Consider the following 22,143-nt stretch of genomic DNA (forward strand, 5'->3'; position numbering starts at 1 on the left):
ATAAATATTTTGCTAAAAAGACAAAAAAGTGGCTAGTAGTCTTGACCTCCCCTTAATGCTCTAAGTACCTATATTAAACATTATTCAGAGAGCTTAACTAAATAAAAGTCACACTATCAAATTAAATGTTTTTGTTAAATTATTTTAAAAAGTCCACATACTGTAGTCATTATAAGCTGTAACTTATAATATGAAATATGACAGAAAAGACCGCAAGACAAAATAAAAACCAAAATCACCTGTAACAGAGAGGGTGCCTGTGCTGTTAGCCTTTCCTCTGTCATTCTCTGCAAAGCAAGTATACTTTCCTTCGTCCATCTTTGTCACATTAATGACTTCAAGACTCCCATCTTCCCAAATGCGTATTCTATGAAAAACACAGCGGCACAGTCTGATATACTGAACTAAAACACAAAAATCAACCTGAATATTCACTATATAACCTACAATTGAGTCAGCCATACTTACTTTTAAAGGTTTTTAAATTGTGCTTTGTTAATATCTCATTATTTTTTTAAAAGAATGTTTAAACATATAATAGCTCCTTTAAAAGCTGTTGGCATGGTACAGTAACTTAGTAGAAGGAAAAGTATATCATTTGTAAAGCTGTGAACCTTTTGTTCAAGGAAACACATTCCATACTACATACTCTGCCTAAAGGCTCACAGGACCTTTGCAGTTACAGTACATTCAGCAAAGGTAATCTCATTCAGCACATCTGAACCTAAGATACTATTTCATACTCTTTACAAAGTCCATGCTACAGTATGTTGAATATTATTGTAAACTGTAAGAAAATACATGGAAGACAAGAATGAAAGTGAAAACCCTGCTACCAGAACAGGCCAACTTTTCCAGTTTTGCTCAGCCCAGGGATCTGACAGGATTAAACAGCCTCTTTTCATATTACAGAATCACAGGAATGGAGATGAGATGAGATCAGATCACTTTATTGGCCATATACAATTTCTTGTATTAGGAATTTGTCTTTTCACATACCCCAACTTGCTCTCCATGAGACACACAGACTGGGAGAGAAGCTTGGGGTCAGAGCACAGGGTCAAGCATTTATACAGCACTGCTGGAGTAGTTAAGGGCCTTTCTCAGGGACCCAACAGAGTAGGATTCCTCTGCCAGCCAGCGTGGGATTTGAACCAGCAACCTTCCAGCAACAGGTACAGATCCTTAGCCACAGAGCTACCACACCACCCCTTGATACTAACCTCGATGTGTTCAAGAGCAGTTCTGTCCCTTTACTCCATGAAAACGTGGGCTTTGGGGCAGCCTTTGGTTTACATTCAATAACCACTCTCCCATTTTTGGCACCCAGCAACTTTTTTTTCACTGGATTAAATTCAAAAGTAGGGGCACAAGCTAAATGAGGAAGAAAAAAACAACATATGCTTATGTCGTTTGCTTTAACTATATATAAGCTATATATTCAATACAGTATATATCCAGTTTTCTCCCACAGTCCAAAGACATACTGGTAGGTTAATTTACTTCTAGATAAATTGACCCTGGTGTGAGTGTGTGCGTGCCTGTTTGTGCCCTGTGATGGACTTTAAATGAAACCATTTTCTGGAAATGTAAACATAAATTAGCAAAAACTTTTGCCTGAGCCTATTTTTGCCTAGTATTTGCCTTGCCTATCATATCCATTTCTGTATTTAACTTTTTGTTAAAAATATTGTATTACTTTACATACTGTATTTTACTGGCATATATTAGTCTACTTCTTTCATATCTGAGTATTTGTTTGAGAATGTATTACAACTCAAATTGTGTACTTTATACAATACACACAGTATACACAATATTATTTTTCAAACGGAATTACACTTCATAGCCAACTATATATTGCAAGTTATTGACACTATGTTCATAAATTACTCACAAGAGCCTCACAAATTCTTGATGCACATGAAAAAGCTAAACATAACCAACAATTGTATGATAGTGGTAAAGAGAATAACTCATTGTGGCATGTTACAAATTTATTATTAAGCTATAAGAAAGTAACACATCTTCATGTCTTCATGTCAGTACTATACACAGAGGCTGGCATTATTATTTAGCAGAATGCAAAATTAATTCTGGTTTCAAATAGACTTGAGTGCCAGGTAAAATGGATGAAGGAGAATGGGATTATTGTGCAAAGTAGAATTGACAGCTCTAATAACTGGCATTATTTTTGTGAAGATTCACAAATTGATTTTTTTGTACAGCTTTGTAAAATATTTTAAAAATATATTTGTCTTAATCCCTGCTATCACCACTATATACTGTAGGTACTGTACCTTTATCTGTTGTGAACTGACAGCCCTTTTAATCTAACTACTGAAATTCTTTCACTTTTATACATTTTAGTAGAGTATTAGACTTTAGATTCAACTGCACATAGCAACCATCAGCTATTGTGTATTATAATGTTCAGAGGTTGCTGAGGAATTAAAATCAGTGCTTCCACTTACAAGTTGAAAATTTTAAACCCAGTGCTTTACAATGTCCTTTCATTTCCAAGAGATCACAGTATATTTTGCATTTGCATTTCCAAGAGATCATTATAATTTGCATTTGACTAGCTGGTCAAATTGTTTTTTTGGTCTGGGCCAGAAATCTGGTCTTTTAGTACAGTGGGCTTGAATTTTAGCTGTACCATTCAGGCACTGGAAAGCGTGCATATAAAAATAATTTCAATTTGGGGGCCTAACTTTCTACAACTACTGCAATGGCATATGGCAAAATGATCATTTCACTTCATGTGTTTTTTAAAAGAGACCTCAGCATAAACACAATTGAGAAGTGGCCATTTCTCTGTGATCCCATAGCCAAAGTTAGTTGTAGTGCCCCCTCCAAGTATGAACCCTTGAACCCCCTTGAAAATAGGCCCTGAAAAGGGTGAACAGCCTGCATGTCTTGGTGAAGTGTGAGTGAACTAAAATCTAAACAGGACTCTGAAGCTGTAATTGAACCGAGATTAGTAAGGCAAAAGTGCTAACCATCATGCAATTATTTAAAAAAACATGAAAAAAGTCACTTTGCTGTACCAACATTTATTATTAAGCATTAGGTACTGTGGCACTACACACGGAGGGTGTGTTCAGTGTGGAGGGGGATCCCTGGAGGAAGGGCGACACCTCGTCTTTGTAAACACAGCTGCACGCACTAATCAAAGATGAGCTGCAGCTCTGAGGGCTCTTTAAAGGCACCCTGAACACCCGCTGAAGACACGAGCAGGGTTACCCCCAGAAGGGGAGGATCATTACATCAGCAGTACCAGAGGGGATTGTACCCGAGCGTGAGGCCGTCGTTTTTCTTCTTTTTCATTTTGCCTGTCCCATCCTGTATCTCAACCGGGGCAGGCTTATCTTTTAACATGTTGAGATTTTATTTTGGGCCTTGCGCTCCCTGCCTGCTCTCCTAGACTGGTCCAGTCTGGTCTCCGTTGCCAAGCGGGGTCTTTTATTTCCAGGCTGGACTGACTGACTGGACAACGGTGCACTTTCTATTTTTCCTTTTTGTTTTCTTTCCTTTTCGGTTCTCGCTAACCTCACACCGGTGCCTCTACCCCCTGAGACGGGGTGTCAGCGTTGTTACGGCACACAGTAAATTTGTCATCTTTGCAAAGGATTTCAATTTTAATATGAAGTACAGTACATAATATTATAGTTCTGCTTTCCATGTATTTTTATATCCGCATTTTATAGTATCTGTTGATCAGTTCACAAAGACTCACCTGTCACTTTTAATTCAGCATTTGCATAGATTTGTCCATGTTCATTTTCAGCTATACATTGATACATTCCTGCATCTTCCAAAGTAAGCCTAGAGAACTTCAGATTAATGCCGCTCGAATACTGAAAAGAAAGAAAATCTTTGGTAAGCAAACTCATTGTAAATACAGGTTTTTTTACGCCTAAAGTGCTAACTGTGAGTGTGACTGTGGATTTCTTTTAATTTTAATGAATCTCTAAAGCTGCTTAACCACAAACTATTAATGAACTCGGATTGACCCTATGCAAACAGTTTTTCTTTCCATTCTGATATATAGACAAAAAAGTGTTAGAACAGCTGAATTCAAATTAAATTAATGTCAGAGGTCTCCAAATCTGTCCCATGATGACCACATGGTCTTCTTGTTTTCATTATATATTGAGAGGCAACAAAACATAAATAAATTAAAAGTGAAGAACATTATATATGTCGATACTATTGGACTAATTTTAAGATGTACTGAAAATCAGGTATTGAAATAATTAACTAGAATGTTTGTGCTTTATAATACTTCAAAGTTGTTTAATGCAGGCATCCCAAGTCACCCAGATCATCCAGTAGTATCACTATTATGAATACAATCTCTCTTGCAATAAAATTACACAAGAAACCTCTGGAAAAGTAAGTGAATCAGCACTTATAAAAGCAATGATCTTCCAAGGTAGCAGACATGTCCAAAGGCCCCTTGCAATAACCACCCCCACCCTCTGTCAGCAGAGATGCATGGAAGAGATGACCACTGTCTGCAGAGATGTGTTAAACAAATTAAAATGATTACCAACCATTCTTTTGTTGGTAATGTTGATAAAACACTAACATTTCAAGTAAATTTGAAATACATTTACCGCATATCCATTTTTCTGCCACCTAATGCTTGGTTTTGGTTTTCCTTTAGCCATGCAAGACCAAGTCAGCTCACTTCCAATATCCTTTTCCGTATCATTGATATGTTCTGCCCATTCAGGGTAAGCTAGAAAGAGAAGCTAGTTTAGAATATAACTAGAATATAATATAAAACAGCTAAGAAGGAAATGCATTGTAGGTCATGAATGCGAAATATTTTAACACATTAGAACAGTCTCCATACTAGAATGAATTGCATGTACAAACACTTATGTTGATGCTATTGATACACTGTATCCCATGTGTGGTGAATTACCCTGTCATTGTTTTGAGATGAAAATCTAGAAATATTATGTAAAAGGTCCATAAGGTCCCACCTTAGAATAAGATATCATCAGAAGCTGCAAAACGACAACTAACAATAAAAATCTACTAAAGATAAATTAGCATCTAGAAGTGGTATTGCTGGATTTGTGATATCACACTTCAGTTCAGTGGACAGACTCATGACAGTCTAGTGTTTCAAAATCCGGCAGTGCTTTTCCTATTAATAAAATGAAATACTCAATTTCCATCTCCTTCCAATTGTAAACTGTAACTTGCAACCTATGACAGCATCTCAGAAAGTACTCAGAAGCTTGTCATTCAAGCTTATTCTCCTTGTTCCACCAAGATGTTCCAAGATCTTCTCAAGAACTCTGTGTGCTTGGAGGTGCCTAGCAGGTCCAAGGCAAATGCTAACTAAAGCACAATCGATTCCAGTGGTACTTGGAATTCTGTGCTGCAATTATTTACACACATCAGTGGCATCTGGACTATATAGATCCTCGTCTTTATTAAATATAGAGAGACACTCTGGCACTCCAACATGCAGATTTTAAAAATAAATTATTATGATTAATGGAGCATTTCCATATGCATATATATTTTAATATGCATCTAGTATAATCATATACCTTTTAGTCAATGGAGTTACAGCTTTGAGGCATATACTGTAGTATGTGAAAACAGAAAAACAGCCTTATCCTAAATGGTGTTGGAAACTAAGAGACATCAAAACCCAGGACACCTACTGTACTGGCAAGATCCTTAATTTCATTATCTGGTTATGATAGAAATTAAGTTGGAAATATTCTTCGTTTTAAAGGCTTCTATGTATTGGTGGATGGTATTGTATTAATTTTCATATTTAGTTGTATAAAAATTTATACAGTATGTTATATGGTACAACTGACACACAGTATGAATCAGAGATCAGAAATAAATATTTATTTACACATCTTTTTCTTCAAGTATACCCATAGTTTTTTTATTTAGAAATGTGCACCTACCGTAATGACATGATTTATCAGTATACATTTCACGTCTATTCAGTGTACTGTAGATGTGATACAGAGTATTAAAGAAACATTTTTTAAATAAAATAATCAGTTCAAGCTAAAATCAGAAATAAGCATAATGAAAAGTGATCCTACCTTGGACATAGACTCTCACTCTGTAAATATCTTTTCCTTTGGAATTTAAGGCCTCACATTCATAAGCTCCTTCATCTTCCACTTGAACATTGTTGATCTGAAGAACTGCCCCAGACATACTGATTTCATGATTGCTTGGTAACTCAGCATCTACCTTTCTCCACCTGATTTCAGGAATAGGGCTAAGCAAATCAGACAATAAATTAACATCTCCATCTTTTCCTTTTTCATACATTCCATGCTGAGTGAACACAGGCTCTTTTTAAAGTCAAAAGTAATTTCCAATATTGAGGACCTAGCATTTAGACCTACAATGGAATTAAATGGTCTGCTGAGATTCCATGAATCTTTTGTGAAAATCGTTCCTGCCCAGAAAAAGATACTTTTTATTTCTCCTACAAAAGTCAAAGACAGAAACAGGCCACTTTTCAGTGACCAGAAAATATATAATATTTGAATATTTTGGTTACATACTGTAAATGAATTAACACAATCATACACTGTATAAAGTGTACCAATCAAAAGTTTTGGTATTTGAAACAGTTCCAAACTGTACAGGCCAGCAGCTATATCACCCTGCAGCTCTCAACTGGCTACCCACTGAAGCTAAGCAGGGTTGAGCCTGGTCAGTACCTGGACGGGAGACCTTGTGGGAAGCTATGGTTGCTGCTAGAAGTGGTGTTAGTGGACCAGCGGGGGCGCCCACCTTGCGGTCTGTGTGGGTCATAAAGCCCTGGTATAGTGGCTGGGACACTATACTGTAGTGGGTGCCGCCTTGCATATGAGATGCTAAACCAAGGTCCTGAGTGGTAATTGAAAAACCCTGGGTATTTCTTGATAAAAATAGGAAACTATCCCGGTGTCCAGGGCAAATCTCCCCCCTTGGCATTTACCAATTGTGCCCATGTATGATTGGCTTGCCCTTGCCCTGCAATGGACTGGCGCCCTGTCCAGGGTGTACCCGGCCTTGTGCTCGTTGCTTGCCAGGTAGGCTCCGGCTTCCCATGACACCGTATGGTATAAAGCGGTTTGGCAAATTACATGACAAACTGTACAGTTCTTTGAATTCAGAGTTTTCTGAAAATGTTTTACTTACTTTCCTAGTGCAAAGCATTCAAGTGATACATTTTGGCCAACCAATGCATAGGTGTCTGGAAACTTTACTCTTATATCTGCTGGATACTTTCGTACAGGGCCTTCCAATAGAAAGTAAAACAAAAAAATGGAAAAAGTAAGTAACATTACATGTTACATTGCCCAATGTCTTTTTAAGCCTAAGTTAACTACTAAGCAAAAAAAATAATAATTTAGAAGAACTTGTAGCAATACAGATAAAGGAAAAAATCATTTATAAGATGAACTATGTCACAGGATAAAGAGATGAACAAAGAGTTCCTCAAAACCAAAGCTTTTCAATCCCTTTTGAAATGAACAGTTTTCAAAGTTAAAATACTGTTGCCTCTTTCTACAAGGGTTTGTATACTGTTCAGTTCATCAGATATCATCAAAGAGTGTTCAGCTGATGATTAGTAATTAATTTCACTAGAAAAGTTATTTAAACATATGCTGTAATACAAATAATACTTTACATAGTTTTGATATATTTTTTTCAAATTAAAAAAATTCACAGTGATTTACAACAGATAGAAATGCTCAGTTTGATGATAAGAATGATTACAAATCTGTCTTTTGAAAATATTGTCTGCAGACACCAACCTTCTGAAACAATACACACACACAAATGACAGATCAAGGTAAGTACTCACGTTCTGTTTGGGGAACCAAAGGAATGAAATTGCTGAAGACACTTTTTGTAATTGATGGATTGTGCACAAAACAGGAGTAATTGCCTTTGTCAGATGCCTCTACTTTTGAGATGTAAAGATTTCCAGTTCTCTGGGAGACAAATCTTCGCTTATCCAAAGGGATAAAAACAGGAAACTCATTCAGAATCCAACGATATGACAACTCATCTGAAAGAGTCAAACAATATTATTTAATGTGTTTCTAAAGTTAGTTGCCTACTATAAATGTGTCCATTTTGATGACAAACATTGACCACAAATAATTCACAGTGATATTAATGATGAGGAACACCCAATAATTAATCGATTAGTTTTTATTCTAAATGTGATGGATTAGCTATTAAAATAAATTGTGTGTTTGTGAACAAATGTAAACAAAATTGTGATCTTTTTACATTTTGATGTAAATGGAACATTTCCAATTGCTGAAATCTTGATTCTATTCTCACTGAATCAAAGCGTCATTAGTAATCAAAACTGTTATAATAATAAACACAACTAGAGACTTTGAGTACAATGTTTATGCCTGTTTCATGCATACTGTATATTGTTTCCCATAGACTTTTACACAGCAAAGTTTATGACAAATGATATATTTTAACTTTCTAGTGTGTAAGTGCGTACACAAATTTAAATTCCCAACAGTTCTCTGTGATTGCTCACAAGAGGAGTCTTTTGATGAGACAATCTTGCAGTAAAATGCCAGCAATAAGGAGTTTCTGACCTCCCCACAATTCTGACGCATGTACATACTGTATATTGTAAAAGTTATCTTGACAGTGACAACCTGGAAAGCGTGGCGGGGGAGCACACAGCAGGACAGCACCTTGTCCCTCCTTCACATATACTGCTTCACGCTCTTCTGTAGAGAATGGGTCCAGATCTAGACAGAAACCGAGAAACTCCAATATACTTACAGTACTTTGTAAAGTGAGAAACTTTTACTTGAGAAATAGTACATGTAAATTTCAAATAATAGAATAACGATTAAAATTAAAATGAAATTGGCTTTTTCAGCCTCAAAATGTATTTCTACACTTTGAATGATTAATGTGACTGAATGACAGTGTAACTGAAATCATACATTAAAAAAATTTCTAAACAGAATCCAGAAAAACTACTGTACACTGTACCAATGGTAATATTAGCAAGGAATCATGTATTATGATAATCCCACATTTCAATTGTTTGTGTAATATCACTTAAATACTGGGACAATTTACATGCAATATTATGTAAAATATGCAGGCTGCTACTTCATATTATTATTAAAGACAAAGCATAGTCAGTTAAAGTCAAATAGTCCTGTAATGTCATTATAGTTACATAAAAAAATCCCTTAAGACACTGAATACTTTAGACACTGAGGTGTTTTAACTGTAATTGAGATCCATATCCTCCTTTTTTCTAGAAGAGGATCACAATTATTTGTGCATTTGATTTAATTATTTTAATAAAATCCATAAGCCTATTTGTTAAATCTATAATGTTATCTGTTAATGGAAGTCACAGTATTTAGTATAACACCAGTACATTCTTTGTACTGTACATGACACATTATTTCTTTCTCCTGTTGCTCAACCTGAGGTGGCTGGATAAGATTTCCCTTTTGGTTATTATCACTTTCAACTCTGTAGCAATCAAGAAGAAAATTAATCTCATTAGAACTTACACCTTACCTGCAACTTAGGGAATTGCTGAATGCACTGTAAATGGCTACCATAGTTCAGCATTCAACACAAAATGAAATAAATTTGTGAAATAATTTTGAGTGCCACTGAACAAGTCCATCATGCAGTTTAATAGACATTAGGGACCCATGAAAATAATAGATTTCATATTTAATGTATTTCTGTGCACCAAACCAGAACCCAGGTTATGTGCATCCACATGTGACTTACATCCAAATGTGAGGGTGGCTTCTTTGCTGACAACTGTGCCAAATTCATTTTTTGCTATGCAGCTGTATTTTCCAGCGTCCTTGTTTCTGTCTGGTTTGTGAATCACGAGATTCCCTCCTAACATGCTGTAATGTTCATCAGGCTCCAGTATTTTGATTTCCCAGCCATTATGTTTCCACCTAGGTGAAGAAAATTATTTACATGTCTCTTAATTATAAAATCATGGTCAGCTTATAACACCCATCCTAACTGAATAAAGTTGAATTACATTGAAAATAAACTCAACCACCTGCCATCCATTTTATCTTTTTGATACCTTAATACATAAAATCATCCAATTGCAACACAACACACAGGCAATGATTACACTTTAATTAGACCTTAGCATTACAAACTTCACATAGACTTATGATACACATTACGTCTGAATGGCAGTACAGTATATTCTGCGTAATCTGTATTCTTTTGCATTTTTTAAACCCAAAGTCTGAATGTCACAAAAAAAAAACTTTCAAACAGCTGCTCACGTCATGTCGTCTACACAATTCGACAACCAGAATATAGCAGTTAAATGCTAGGAATCATGGTGTTAGGTTTGTTCAAAGGTACAGAACTTAAAGGCAGGATGTTGCTCTTGACCTACAAAGAATGACATACTGTACAAATCATGGCAAGGCACCCTTCTGCACATCTAAAGATAGACACTTTTGCCCTTTATTGATATTGATAACATTCAAAAAGACGGCACCTCAGAGTGCATGGCAGGGAAAAAGGGCCAAGAAAAAGCAATCATGCAGTACTGGTCTGATGGATGGTAACATCATCATCTTCAAAGAACTTGACATTGTGTCTACTTATTTCTATATGCAAACTGATATCTTCTGAGACAGCACCTGCTCTGTCTGCCAAACACTGTCCTGGCAGGCTTGCACCATCTGCCCTATCTATATTCCCCTCTTAATTCAACTGCTGAAGCAATTTATCTCTTCTCCACCTGATCTGAAGGGTGCTCTACTTCAATAGATCCTTTCTTACTGTATATATAAAGCACTCTGGGATCCCTGGGGAGGAAAGAGCTATACAAATCCAAGTCATTCATATTATTAAAATAGGCTTAAGGAACCATGCACATCCCTACTTAAACTTGTCAAAAACCTTAAGTCCCAGGAGACTGTCATGAGGCAACATTAGAATTGAATGAAACTCCCCAAACTTGTATTCTCTAACTCTAGAAAAAGCCTTATTATTGAAAACAGAACAAATATATTCATATTGTGCAAAATAAAAAAAATAAAAACTAATTAAAAACTGTCAAATACAGACATGTTCAGAATTCAGCTGTTATTTTGTAGTGCAATATTTTTATTCTAATAATTTATTTTTTATTTCAAGTTCTAGTCTAATGTTGCTTTTTTTCCCCCACAACATTTAACCCATCAATGCTGGTGGATATTGAGCACTTTTTTGTTGTGCAAGTAAAAAACAAGACCTTGCTAAAAATGTACAAAACATATTACTTGTAAGTGGCTGGTGGATTGGCACGTGCTCTGCAGTTCATAGAAATTTTAGCTTCAGGGGATTCCTCTGCGTAGACTGTATCAATTGGCTGTTCTTCAAACACTGGTCCATACCCTGTCCTTTCCTCTGTGGAAAAAGAAACACTGTCATTTAATCATGTATAGATATTTCCTACAAAGAAGAAACTGTAGTGTAGTTACTAAAAAGTTACTATAAAGGCTTTTGATAGTAATAGAGTTGTTTTGGAAGTTACATTTACAGTACACTATAATTAGGTTTAATCCTGAAGGGAAAAATTGAATAGAGAAACTTATATGTATAAACTGTATTCAGGTTGGTAGCATTGATGCATTTCTGTGGAAAAAAAAGTACAAACCTTGCACCACATTCAAGTTCACAATTTTTTTTAATAGAATAACACTGGAAAAAATATTCAGAATTAGAGGAAACACAATCGGACAGGAAGCTTGCTTCACCTGTGGGTAATCACCTCCCATGTCTCCTGGTGAATCAAGAGATGTGAGGTCTGATCGACTAGTGCTCTGGTTACAATTATAAAAGTTTTGCTGAGCCTCTGAAGTGCTTATTTTGTATTACACCATCTTGCACTCTGTTTGGATAACTGACCCTGCTGTGTTTTGATCTTGTCTCTTGGACTTTCCCCTGGTGCTTTGAACTGTGATATATTTAAGTTACAAACCTTTCTGCTTCATCCCAACCGCAGCTCGTGTATTTCCTTTTTGTGCTTTCACACTGTGCCACCAGGCTTCAGGCCATGCCTGTTATGACCACAGATCAGGATTGGCACACCCTGCTGCCTGCTGTTTTGTCTATTGGGCCCCACACTCTTGATCATTTTATGCCACCTTAATCAGCAGTACCTACATCTATCACATTGCCAGTGCAATCATTTTCAGACTGCGGAGGCAAAAGCATTAAAAATTCAGAGAAGAAATTAGCCATGCATCAGCAGATGTCTCCAGCTCACTACCTGCATCAATATCATTATGAGTAATAGCTGAGAGACTAAATTGAGATGATGGTAGAGTGGTTGAATGCTTTACTCCTTGATGAAATTTATGCCCTTGGCAGACAAGACAGAGGACAATATGTGTGAGATGTTTTGGTGGGCATTATACTCACTGCTACATTGTTGAAGCCAACCTACTGTATGGGGAGGTGGAAGTATATTAATGTGGTAAAGAATTGAATTGAACACAAGAACATCTTGTGCCTTTCTGCTCAGCAATACACTCACAAAGACCTTGAGTCATCAGTTTTTCCATTCTTACAGGCCAACTCAGAAGTGTTGAGATTCCAATAGAATGACTCAAGACAACTTAGAACTAAGATTATGACTTTAAAATTCAGGGGCAATCGTATGGGATTACAGTTATGATATTGACAGTCCAGCATTTGAGTTGGAGCACATTTGACAGAGCTCTTAGGGGTATAAAATAGTAAACTACAAGTCAACATGTTTATTACCAAATTGAGCAATCAAAAAAAAGTTTAAATCAACTTATATTTGTTTATACAGAACAGACTTTCCACTTTATTTGCATGCTTTCAGGTTCTAAATCTGGGATTTAATTCTACAGTTTATACTGTAAATACCTACAGTATGTATTGGAACAGGAAATTACAGGAGAATCTTCAGTAATAGGACCTGAAGAATTAAGAACTGTTGTGAAATTTGGCTACTTGTATATTAAGTTAGAAATTCAATTTGTTTAAGATGGGCTATCTGATTTTTTCTGACAATAGTTAGCGATGATTCTACAAGTCTCTCCCTCATAAAGTGTTCCTATTTAGATTTATTTTTTCTGTACCACTTCTTCTTCTTCACTGCAGAAGCAACTAAAATCATCACACTTTCCTTCTTGCTAAAATTATAATTGCATAAAAGGTTCAAAGGGAGATTATCCTGTAAAAGATAACACTATACCTTATGGGTACAAATTAAAAGAAAGGCACTCCTACTAAGCAAGAAGACTGCAAAATCTGAGACTTTTCCTTATTAAAAAATGTTTTAAAAAAAGTTTCACCCTGATGTCTTTTTCCTGTATTCCCTAATATACTGTACTATATGAGCTGCATAAGTAATATAGAATATATTATACATCTTTCTTATACATATTTTATAAATTTAAATTTAATTAAGGCACAAGACATCCATTTTGTGGCAACTTTGTCTTAACTACTGACACTCTCTTCTTCCACGGCTATGTTAATAAAACATTAGTAATTAGTGTTCTGTCTGAATTGTGATATGAGTATGAACAATTGTGGCTCAAGAGCAGGTAAATGAAAAAAAATTGCAGAAAATAATGGTCATGTTAATAATTGCATTAATTTACCAAACCACTGGCATTACATTTTCAAATTAAGTTAGAATATAAAAAACAATAAGCTAAAATCCTTTAAATGCTAAAACATTATATTGAGTAAGCTGTAGTGATCTTCCATAACTATGCTTTCAAAGTAAATAAACTGAAATTCCAGAAATTTCTACAGTATATAGTATCTCAATTAGCATAATAAGATCTCTGTTTGGGATTGTATTTAAGATTACACTCTTTTTCCCTAACAGTATTTCCCCAGTCACAAATACTTGGACAGTACATATTCAAATATTCACAACTGTGTGTTGTAACGTGTTGTGTCAAACAAATGACAGCAATCCGGGTGTCCATTAAGCAGAAGTCTTCTTTATTACATATGCATATGGGAGCCTAGGTCTTACAGGCCAGACTCAAAGACGTATTACAAAGAGTGGTATTTTTATACAGTAAAACCTGCCCATGAAGGATTTGACATTGGCTGTGCACTCAAACAAGTCAAGCAAGTTCAGTCAAGCAAGTTCCTCATTGTTTTAGTAACTCTGCCAGGAACATATGACAGTTATGCCTTGCAACATAACATACATTGACAATTCAGCATAACCCAGCAACACCAGAACTACAGTACGTACTGTTGCCTTTATAAATTTGGCAATATTGTGCCTGTTGTACAGTGTATATCTATCTGAAACAGGGAGAATGCTAACTATTTAGAGCATTTGGACATACACTACTTATTAATTTAGATATCACTACTCATTCAGCTTATTTAAAGATTTAAGGTTAAATAATAATGTCATTTCTGTCAGATTATACTAAATATATTTTCACAGAAGCACAAGGTAAATTGTGAATAGAAATGTGAATAGCACCTTCTTCTGTAACTAGAAAGACAGTAAAACCCCTGCCTTTGTGAAACTGCAAACCTGCCTCCTGCCTATTCTCTGTCACTGTCCTCTCTGAGTAAACCAGCTATGGACCATTTCGCAACAGTACTTAAGCTCAGAAGTGGAATCCCAAAATAAAAGCTGACTTTTGATCAACTTTAAAGGAAAAATTCATTTCATAAGTGGTGTTCTGAACTGGTTTTAATAGGTAATGAGTTGTGGATTACTTTCCCCTTCTTCAATTAGCCTCCTGATAAGTACCGACCAAGTGACATTTATTACTATTAGGGCAATAACGCATAAATTAGACTTCTCTAATTTGCTTCCAGAGTTAAACAATCTACAAATGCCAAGAGGGTGAAATTCTAAAACATAATAGTGTCCTCATTGTTAACTGGCTGGGGGCCACTGACAATTTGGACTTAAAATGGATTGGAAAATATATCTGAATTAATAGATGATGTTGGAAAGTATGATATTAATTAACATTATACTTAGGTTTGTAATCATAGCAAACAGTTATATGATCTTACAAGGTTTTTTTTTTAATTGGAATACCCTACGGTATCTTTGTTTTACTTGCCTGGTAGAAGGGGTAGACTGGTACACTGACCTAACACTGACCTGGTACTATTTCCTGTATCTGTTTTTAATTTCCTTGTGTCTGATTTTAAAAGTATTTTAATTTTGAAGATTGTAAAACATTCATGACTGAGGTTTGCCTCATCAGACTAGGAGAAATATGGTCAGATATGCACAACTTCCGAAGAATAATATGAGACATCTTCAGAGGAAACCCACTTCATTATTTTCAGCAAGATGATATGATTCATTTTATGGCACGCTAAAGTTCAGCAGGACAAGAATGCATAAAAACAGAGTCAACAGACATCAATAAATCATTACTATCAGGGAGCTGTTTCAGTGCTAAGCATCTGTATGAATCCAGACAGAAAGAGTTCATACAGCTTATTTGCAAATAAATCTTGTTACTTGTTACTTAATTACAGTAACAGTAACAGTAACATTAACAGTAACAGGTACTAACGACTTATTTCACCTACTCTGGGCAGGCGTTAACTCATGACCACGCCTCTCCTTCACTCTCATTAAACCTAGCTGTCTGCATCTACCTTTGCTCAGTATTGGGTTATAACTCTTGGGAAACACTTCAGAGCCCTTTTCCTGATGTAGTCTGCTTCCTGTTTTTTTCTGACTTTTGGATTGCCTTCTTTACATTGTCTTTTGGAACTTGACGATGGTATTGATGAACTGATTGCCTCTCTGTATTTTTTGGACTTTGAACACCCTTTTACGGCTTTCTTGTTTCCTCATCACCCACATAGGGTCCATCTTTAAACACTCACTGCTGTCAGTGTAACAGTTACAGTCAAAGTCACTCAGGAGAACCATGGTCAGTCATAAATGATCAATTAATCGAAATGACTCCAAATTTACTCAATAATTCAAAATATGCACACTTTATTCTTAAAAAATATATCCATAAATTATAAGCTAATTTGATTCTTATTACAGTACATGTATATGTTGTTGCATATGAATTTCACTAGTTGTTGAATGAGACATTACAACAACGTTTGTTACAATGGGATTGTGATGTAGTCTCCCTTAATTAGAAAGTGACACACTATGAAATCCTAATTGTGACTTAAATTAAGTGTAGCCGGACTGACATACTGTATGGAGCTCACAGGAAGACTTCTTGATTGATTGACTGATGGATTGACTCATTAATTGACTGACATGAAATGGCAGATGTACTGTTTTGTTCTCAGTCAAACAGTTTTGGACTACTCTTGGGCTCACCTCTTGCCATATATGCAGGTTCTTAGGGATGATAAGATACTCACAGAGATTGAGAGACTAGAGACAAAGAAATTATTGTATTTGAGCTTTCCTCCGTAAAATGACCTTTATTTTGGGAAAATGGGAAACACTGAGATAGAAGAGGCTACTTATGAGGAAGATTTACCTGTTTTTTATTGACACTATGACATTATACAGTAGGTGTTTATTCCAGTACAGTATGCAGAAGTACAGTGGCTATGAGATGTTCTCAATTGAGTTTTTTTCTTATATACAAGACAATTCATAACTCCTTTATATCAAACCAAATTATTGTGTGAAATATCATCATATCTTACTTTATCAGGGTAATTAAATGTAAATTAAAAAATCCCTAAATATTTTTTTCAGAAAAAAATATAACATAGCTTTATGGTCCCTTTGAAGCATTTTAAATTTAACATGCAATTTGTGAAAGACTTTTGATAATTCCTTGTACTCTCTGTTTTTCTCTGACCATTGTTTTCGTGAAATGCATAGACTATTTGATTGAGAGTGGAAAAATAAACTTAAATTCTGTACTCTCAGCTTCTCAAAGTGATTGCACAACTGTGCAATGTCATTGCAACGCAGCTCAAAGCAGTCTTCATGGTTCAGAGTGTGTTGTAATATATTGGTATTTTTTCTATTTTTTATTTATGGCATACCATGCAGGTAACAGAAGGTCAGAGGCTTCAGGCTTCATTGTTCTGTTCTACCCCTTTCAAATCCTAAACTCCACCATTTTTCCTCTACTAGCCTGAAAAACTCCCAGTGTATATTCTTATCTATCAGTGGAGCCATCCCACAGGATTTAATTAACAAAGGAAGCAGTCTTTTCCTTTACAGACACCACTCATGGCCCTGGACTTTTCATCATTCACAGGTAAATATCAGGTAGGTATTGTAGCTAAGGTGCCCTTTTCAGGCCATAAAGGCTCATGGGAGAATGGGGGGGGGGGGGGGGCAAGGGTCACAATTTTTCTCAACCATCCGACACTGGAAGTGGAGGTGATGTGGTCAGCATCATACTCCGGCCAGCCTATAATCCCCGGAAGGTTTAGCCCCACATACTCATTTGGAAAGGAGGCTGAGTGGACCTGGAAGCTGTCTGGAAGAATTTAGAGCAAGCTACATCACTGAGCTACCACGGCTCCCAACATCATGTACTGTATATTTAACTTTATTTTTCAGTTTGAGAACAGTGAATAATACTGTATGTGGTAGGCCATTCTACATGCCTATACAGTTACAGTACGGTATGTAAGAAACAAGTAATTTCTAACCTGAAAGGAATTAAAATTAACAATCACTTTCAAAGATAAAATAGCTTGCGACAGTACCGATATTTTACTTACCAGCATAAGAGAAATCATATAAGAGAAAGAACAGGAACAAAGGCAGTTGTTGCATTTTTCCGTTAGAAAATGGCAAGGGCTGCACTGATTTTCTGAAGAGTCACTAAACAAATTGCTGGAAAGGCCTGGTTTTCTGCAAAAATAAAAAAATAAAAAACATGATTAATCACTAAGTTATAAATTAGTTTTACATTATTTTTTTAGGATACAAAATAATTCAAACGCATCTGTCAGTGGGGTAAACAGAAAAGACAAAAAGAACACATAAATGCAGCACCATTTTTGCAGTTGAAGAAACTGACAATGTCAGCAACAAAGTTCAGGTCTCAATAGTTTTGCATAATGCACTGAACAGTGTAGGAGGTTTTTGGGGGTTAGAGGTGACAGAGAAACACTGTTTTGTCAGAGTACATTTTTGGGGTGTTAGAAACATAAAACTGTTAAAAATCTTGTCGCTCAAACTGTTGATGGGGCCATTAAAATGGCATCAGAGGGTAATCAGGTGCAGACTTAAGTTAAAGAAGGCCCTTGAGGCTAAATTTACCTATTTTTACACCTGTAGACTGAAAGAAATACTCTCTCAGTCATGGGAATTTATTCCGGCGTGCAAAATCCATCTATCCATCCATTTTCTAACCACTTACTCCTGGTGAGGGTCATGGTGGTAATAGGCTGAGCAGGGCAGATCAGACTTCCCTTTCCCCAGCAACCTATCCTTGGATTTCCATGATATTGCAGTGGATTCCAGGAGAGATATAATCCCTCCAGCATGTCCTGGGTCTTCTCTTTGGGCTATACCCGGCATCCCTTCAGCAGGATGCACCCAGTGGGCACCGTCACCAAATGCCCAAACCACCTCACCTGGCTCTTATTGTTCCACAGGAGCAATACTCCAAAAAAGATTGCAGTGCTTCTCACTCTGTGACTGAGAGTATGCCCAGGAGAACTATGGAGAAACCTCATTTCTGCCTCTCGTACCCGTGATCTCACTATTTCTGTCACTACACATTGGCCATGGCCATAGTTGAGGATGAAGATGTAGATTGACCGGAAAACTGAGAGCTTTGTCTCAGCTCCCAATTCACTTCAATGGTTTATTACAGTGTCTGCTTAACTGCAGCCGCAGCACCAATCCACTGGTCAATCTCACAATCCCCTGTACACTCACATGCAAACAAAACCCAAAGCCCCTTAAACTCCTCCACTTGGGGCATCTGTTCCCCACTCAGCTGGAGAGACAAAGCCACTCTTTTCCAGGAAAGAACCATGACTTCAGATTTGGAGGTGCCAACTGTGTCATACTCGGCTGCAAACCTCTCCAGTAAATTATCCACAAAGAGCAAAGATGCAACTCTCAGGTCCCCAAACTGCATACACTACAGACTTCAGATGTGCCTTGACATGAAAATCACAAACAGGAGAGGAGACAAGACACACCCTTGGTGGAGTTTGACTGCCACCTTGAATGGACACAGTTTAACACTGAGAATGTCGATGCAACCCTCTCCACTAATACAGGGATGGGATGGCATGCAGCACTAGCCCTGGCAACCCATGCTTCTGAAACACCTTCCACAAGATACCCCTGGGTACATGGTTGAAGCCTTTTCAATGTACACAAAACATGTGTAGACAGGGTGGCAAACTCCAATGCCCACTCAAATATCTGTGCGAGGACAAAGAGTTGGAGAGTTAGAGTCTATTGTTCTAAAGCCAGGACGGAATCCTCCTGTATTTGATATCTGCAAAATATATTTCAAAACAGTCGATGGACTAGAAATAGTCATCTAGACTTCTTGATGAAGAAAGATTAATTCCGAGGGTAGTGCCCATAAAATAGATGTTAAATTCCCGACTGGTACAGACTAGGCTATTACTAATTTAATTTACAACATCAAATTTACAAATGAGAGCTCAATTCAACTACTGGCAAGTTGAATTTCCCAGCCTTGCTGGATTGCACAAGCTTTGTGGAAAAGTTAAAATCAGTTTAACGTCAACTAACTGAAGAGCCCATGTGAATATATAAATATTTTAAGGGACAGATCACCTGGACAGCTCCTTAGATTTCGTCCCATTATGTTTTGATGCAGAGGCAACAAAGCTACTGCAGTTAGTTCTCACCATACTAGCTCCTAAAACATAAATTGAACAGGACATCTTTAATCAGACCAATCAGTGGCAGTTTTCATTCCTGGCACTTTTAAAACTTCAGCCCAAGAATGATCACAATGATGTTACAAACATATTTATCCAGAAAGAGATAATGGTGGACTTAATCTACAATTATCAATTATTTAATGTTACAGTTAATTCAGATTCAAATTATTACCAATTCTGAGATTACCAGATTACTGGTGTAGCGGCGAGGCTTATTAATAAGAAAGAATTAAGTGTTCTGAGCCTTCCCAAATGAAGCCTCATCTCTCTGTTCAACTATTCATGCAGGCTGATTTAAGGTTTCCTTTGATAAGGTTTCCTAGGACAGCTCCCAAAGGGGGATGCACTTAGCTAAGCCTGGCTATCATGATCAATGGTCATCCATTGGCGCCTATCTGTCTAGGGAGTGCCAGATGGACATCTGGACTGCATTCCTAAGTGTCAGGAGTAAGTGACTCATATCTCACCTTTATCAACCAATCAGGGACTAGTAGGGCCGAGTAACCCACGTGGGACTCTGATGCCCATGGAACTTTCAGTCAATGAATGAGCTGAAGTTCCTCCGGGTAAAAACAGGCAACACAGAGAGCCTGTGAGATTCAGTAGGATTCTGGAGAGAATTCTGTGGACTATTCTAAAGGGAATTCAAAGGAGAATTCCAGGGCAGGACGGCCCAGGAGCAGAAGGCTCCCAAGGGCAGGACATTCTCGCAGCGCGCCTCCTGACCATCCTGAGACTCAGCCCGGACAACCACGGAACGGCCAGTGTGTCCGAGTGCCAGAACTTTCCTTTGTTCTAAGAGTCTAGAGCGGAGGTTGCCAGAGAGTAACCAGAGGATCCACCCGAGGTTAGCACCAGCAGCAGGCCTCGTGAACAGGTCGGAACTGTGGACAGCTGAATCACTATTCAGAACTAGCTCTTCATCAGGAACGAACCGGTCCTCTTCCTGACTTGCTGGGATCCACAGTCATCTTTTCTCCTGTGCACAAACTGTGCTAGTTAAAGCCAACGCTAACTAGCCGGTCAGTGAGCATCAGCAGCGCACCGTCGCAAGCTGCACAGCACAGCCTGGCACCGAGCCAGAGAGCGCGGATTGGACAGCAACAGCCTGCAACTGTTTCTTTGTGCCCGCAGGAGATCTGAATCCCCAGAGATTGGATGAGTATTCAACTTCAATGCATTACAGTTCGAGAATTCAATTGTTATCCCAACCAGTTGATATCAATTTAATTCCTAAGAGTTATGTACTTGTTTTGAGTATCTAATGTAGAAGTTATAATCAAGTTCATTTACGAAACGGTCTTAATGAATGATATACTGAACGTATGTCCTCTTGATATGTGTAACACTTTGTAACTGACTGAATATATACCTTTTGTATTCTGATAACCCTCTCGATAAGATCTGTTAGGTTTATATGCATATTCTATGTATTCATAAATGTATTCTCGTGTATTAGTACCTGTGTGTGTGCGTTGTTTGAGTTATATCGCATGGTTGGATTCTAAAGCCATCAAAAGAATTAATTTTGTGATTTACTGCTACAATTAATAATTGTCCCAGTAAATGCCCAAACCCTACAGAACTGGTGCCTTCAGAGAGCACACTACATTACATTTTGGCTATGGCAACGTTACACTGGTATAATTATAACAATGCCCAGGGCTGGAGTGTGGCAGTACACATCCATACACACTTCAATGTCAAATGTTTTGTCATTTAAATATTCTTACACATGAGTGGGTCTAAAAAATTCAATATAGGTGAAAAAAATCATATACCATGACAAAAATACAGTTCTTAATGCTGTAAGTGAACCTAATGAAATTTCACTTTCTGAGGAATGTTCTGAAGCGTTAAAAATATTTTTAGAAATAATCAGTCTTCAGACATTGGAATATGAATAATATTTAATCTCTAAACCAGAAGATTATTTCAATCATGAAATTTCTTCAGACAGTAGCTGTACACAGCACAGTATATTTTATATGAAACTGAAAATTTTATTGCAAACAAAGACAAGCATCTCTAATATTAGCAACAATGGAATAGTTGTGTATATGTGTATATCTGCCTTTACTGCTACACTTTTCATTACCAAAAGCAACATTTTTTAAATCATTTCTCAAAATATCACAAATGCAAGTGATTTCCAATATCCTCTCAACACAACCATTGAGTTTGTTTTCAAAACACTGAAGATATTTTCTGAGAGAATCAACAAATTAATGA

At 36.9% G+C, this 22,143-nt stretch overlaps 1 protein-coding gene across 5 annotated transcripts in view; it reads right to left on the minus strand.

Moving 5' to 3' along the window:
* cntn1b (contactin 1b) overlaps window positions 1-22,143 on the minus strand; it is a 109,354-nt gene that overhangs the window by 30,897 nt on the left and 56,314 nt on the right. For all 5 annotated transcript variants that reach the window (XM_088644838.1, XM_088644836.1, XM_088644835.1 and 2 more), the window contains 11 exons: window positions 17,752-17,884; window positions 11,319-11,445; window positions 9,802-9,980; window positions 8,688-8,783; window positions 7,862-8,068; window positions 7,192-7,291; window positions 6,096-6,277; window positions 4,623-4,747; window positions 3,740-3,860; window positions 1,224-1,374; window positions 240-367 (listed from right to left, as the gene is read on the minus strand). In XM_088644838.1, coding sequence (XP_088500964.1) covers window positions 240-367; window positions 1,224-1,374; window positions 3,740-3,860; window positions 4,623-4,747; window positions 6,096-6,277; window positions 7,192-7,291; window positions 7,862-8,068; window positions 8,688-8,783; window positions 9,802-9,980; window positions 11,319-11,445; window positions 17,752-17,806 — 1,471 coding nt within the window. In that variant the 5' untranslated portion in view covers window positions 17,807-17,884. The remainder of the gene's footprint in view (window positions 1-239; window positions 368-1,223; window positions 1,375-3,739; window positions 3,861-4,622; window positions 4,748-6,095; window positions 6,278-7,191; window positions 7,292-7,861; window positions 8,069-8,687; window positions 8,784-9,801; window positions 9,981-11,318; window positions 11,446-17,751; window positions 17,885-22,143) is intronic.

Source organism: Lepisosteus platostomus, chromosome 9 (genome assembly GCF_059453375.1).
Source record: "Lepisosteus platostomus isolate fLepPlt1 chromosome 9, fLepPlt1.hap1, whole genome shotgun sequence".
NCBI lineage: Eukaryota > Metazoa > Chordata > Actinopteri > Semionotiformes > Lepisosteidae > Lepisosteus > Lepisosteus platostomus.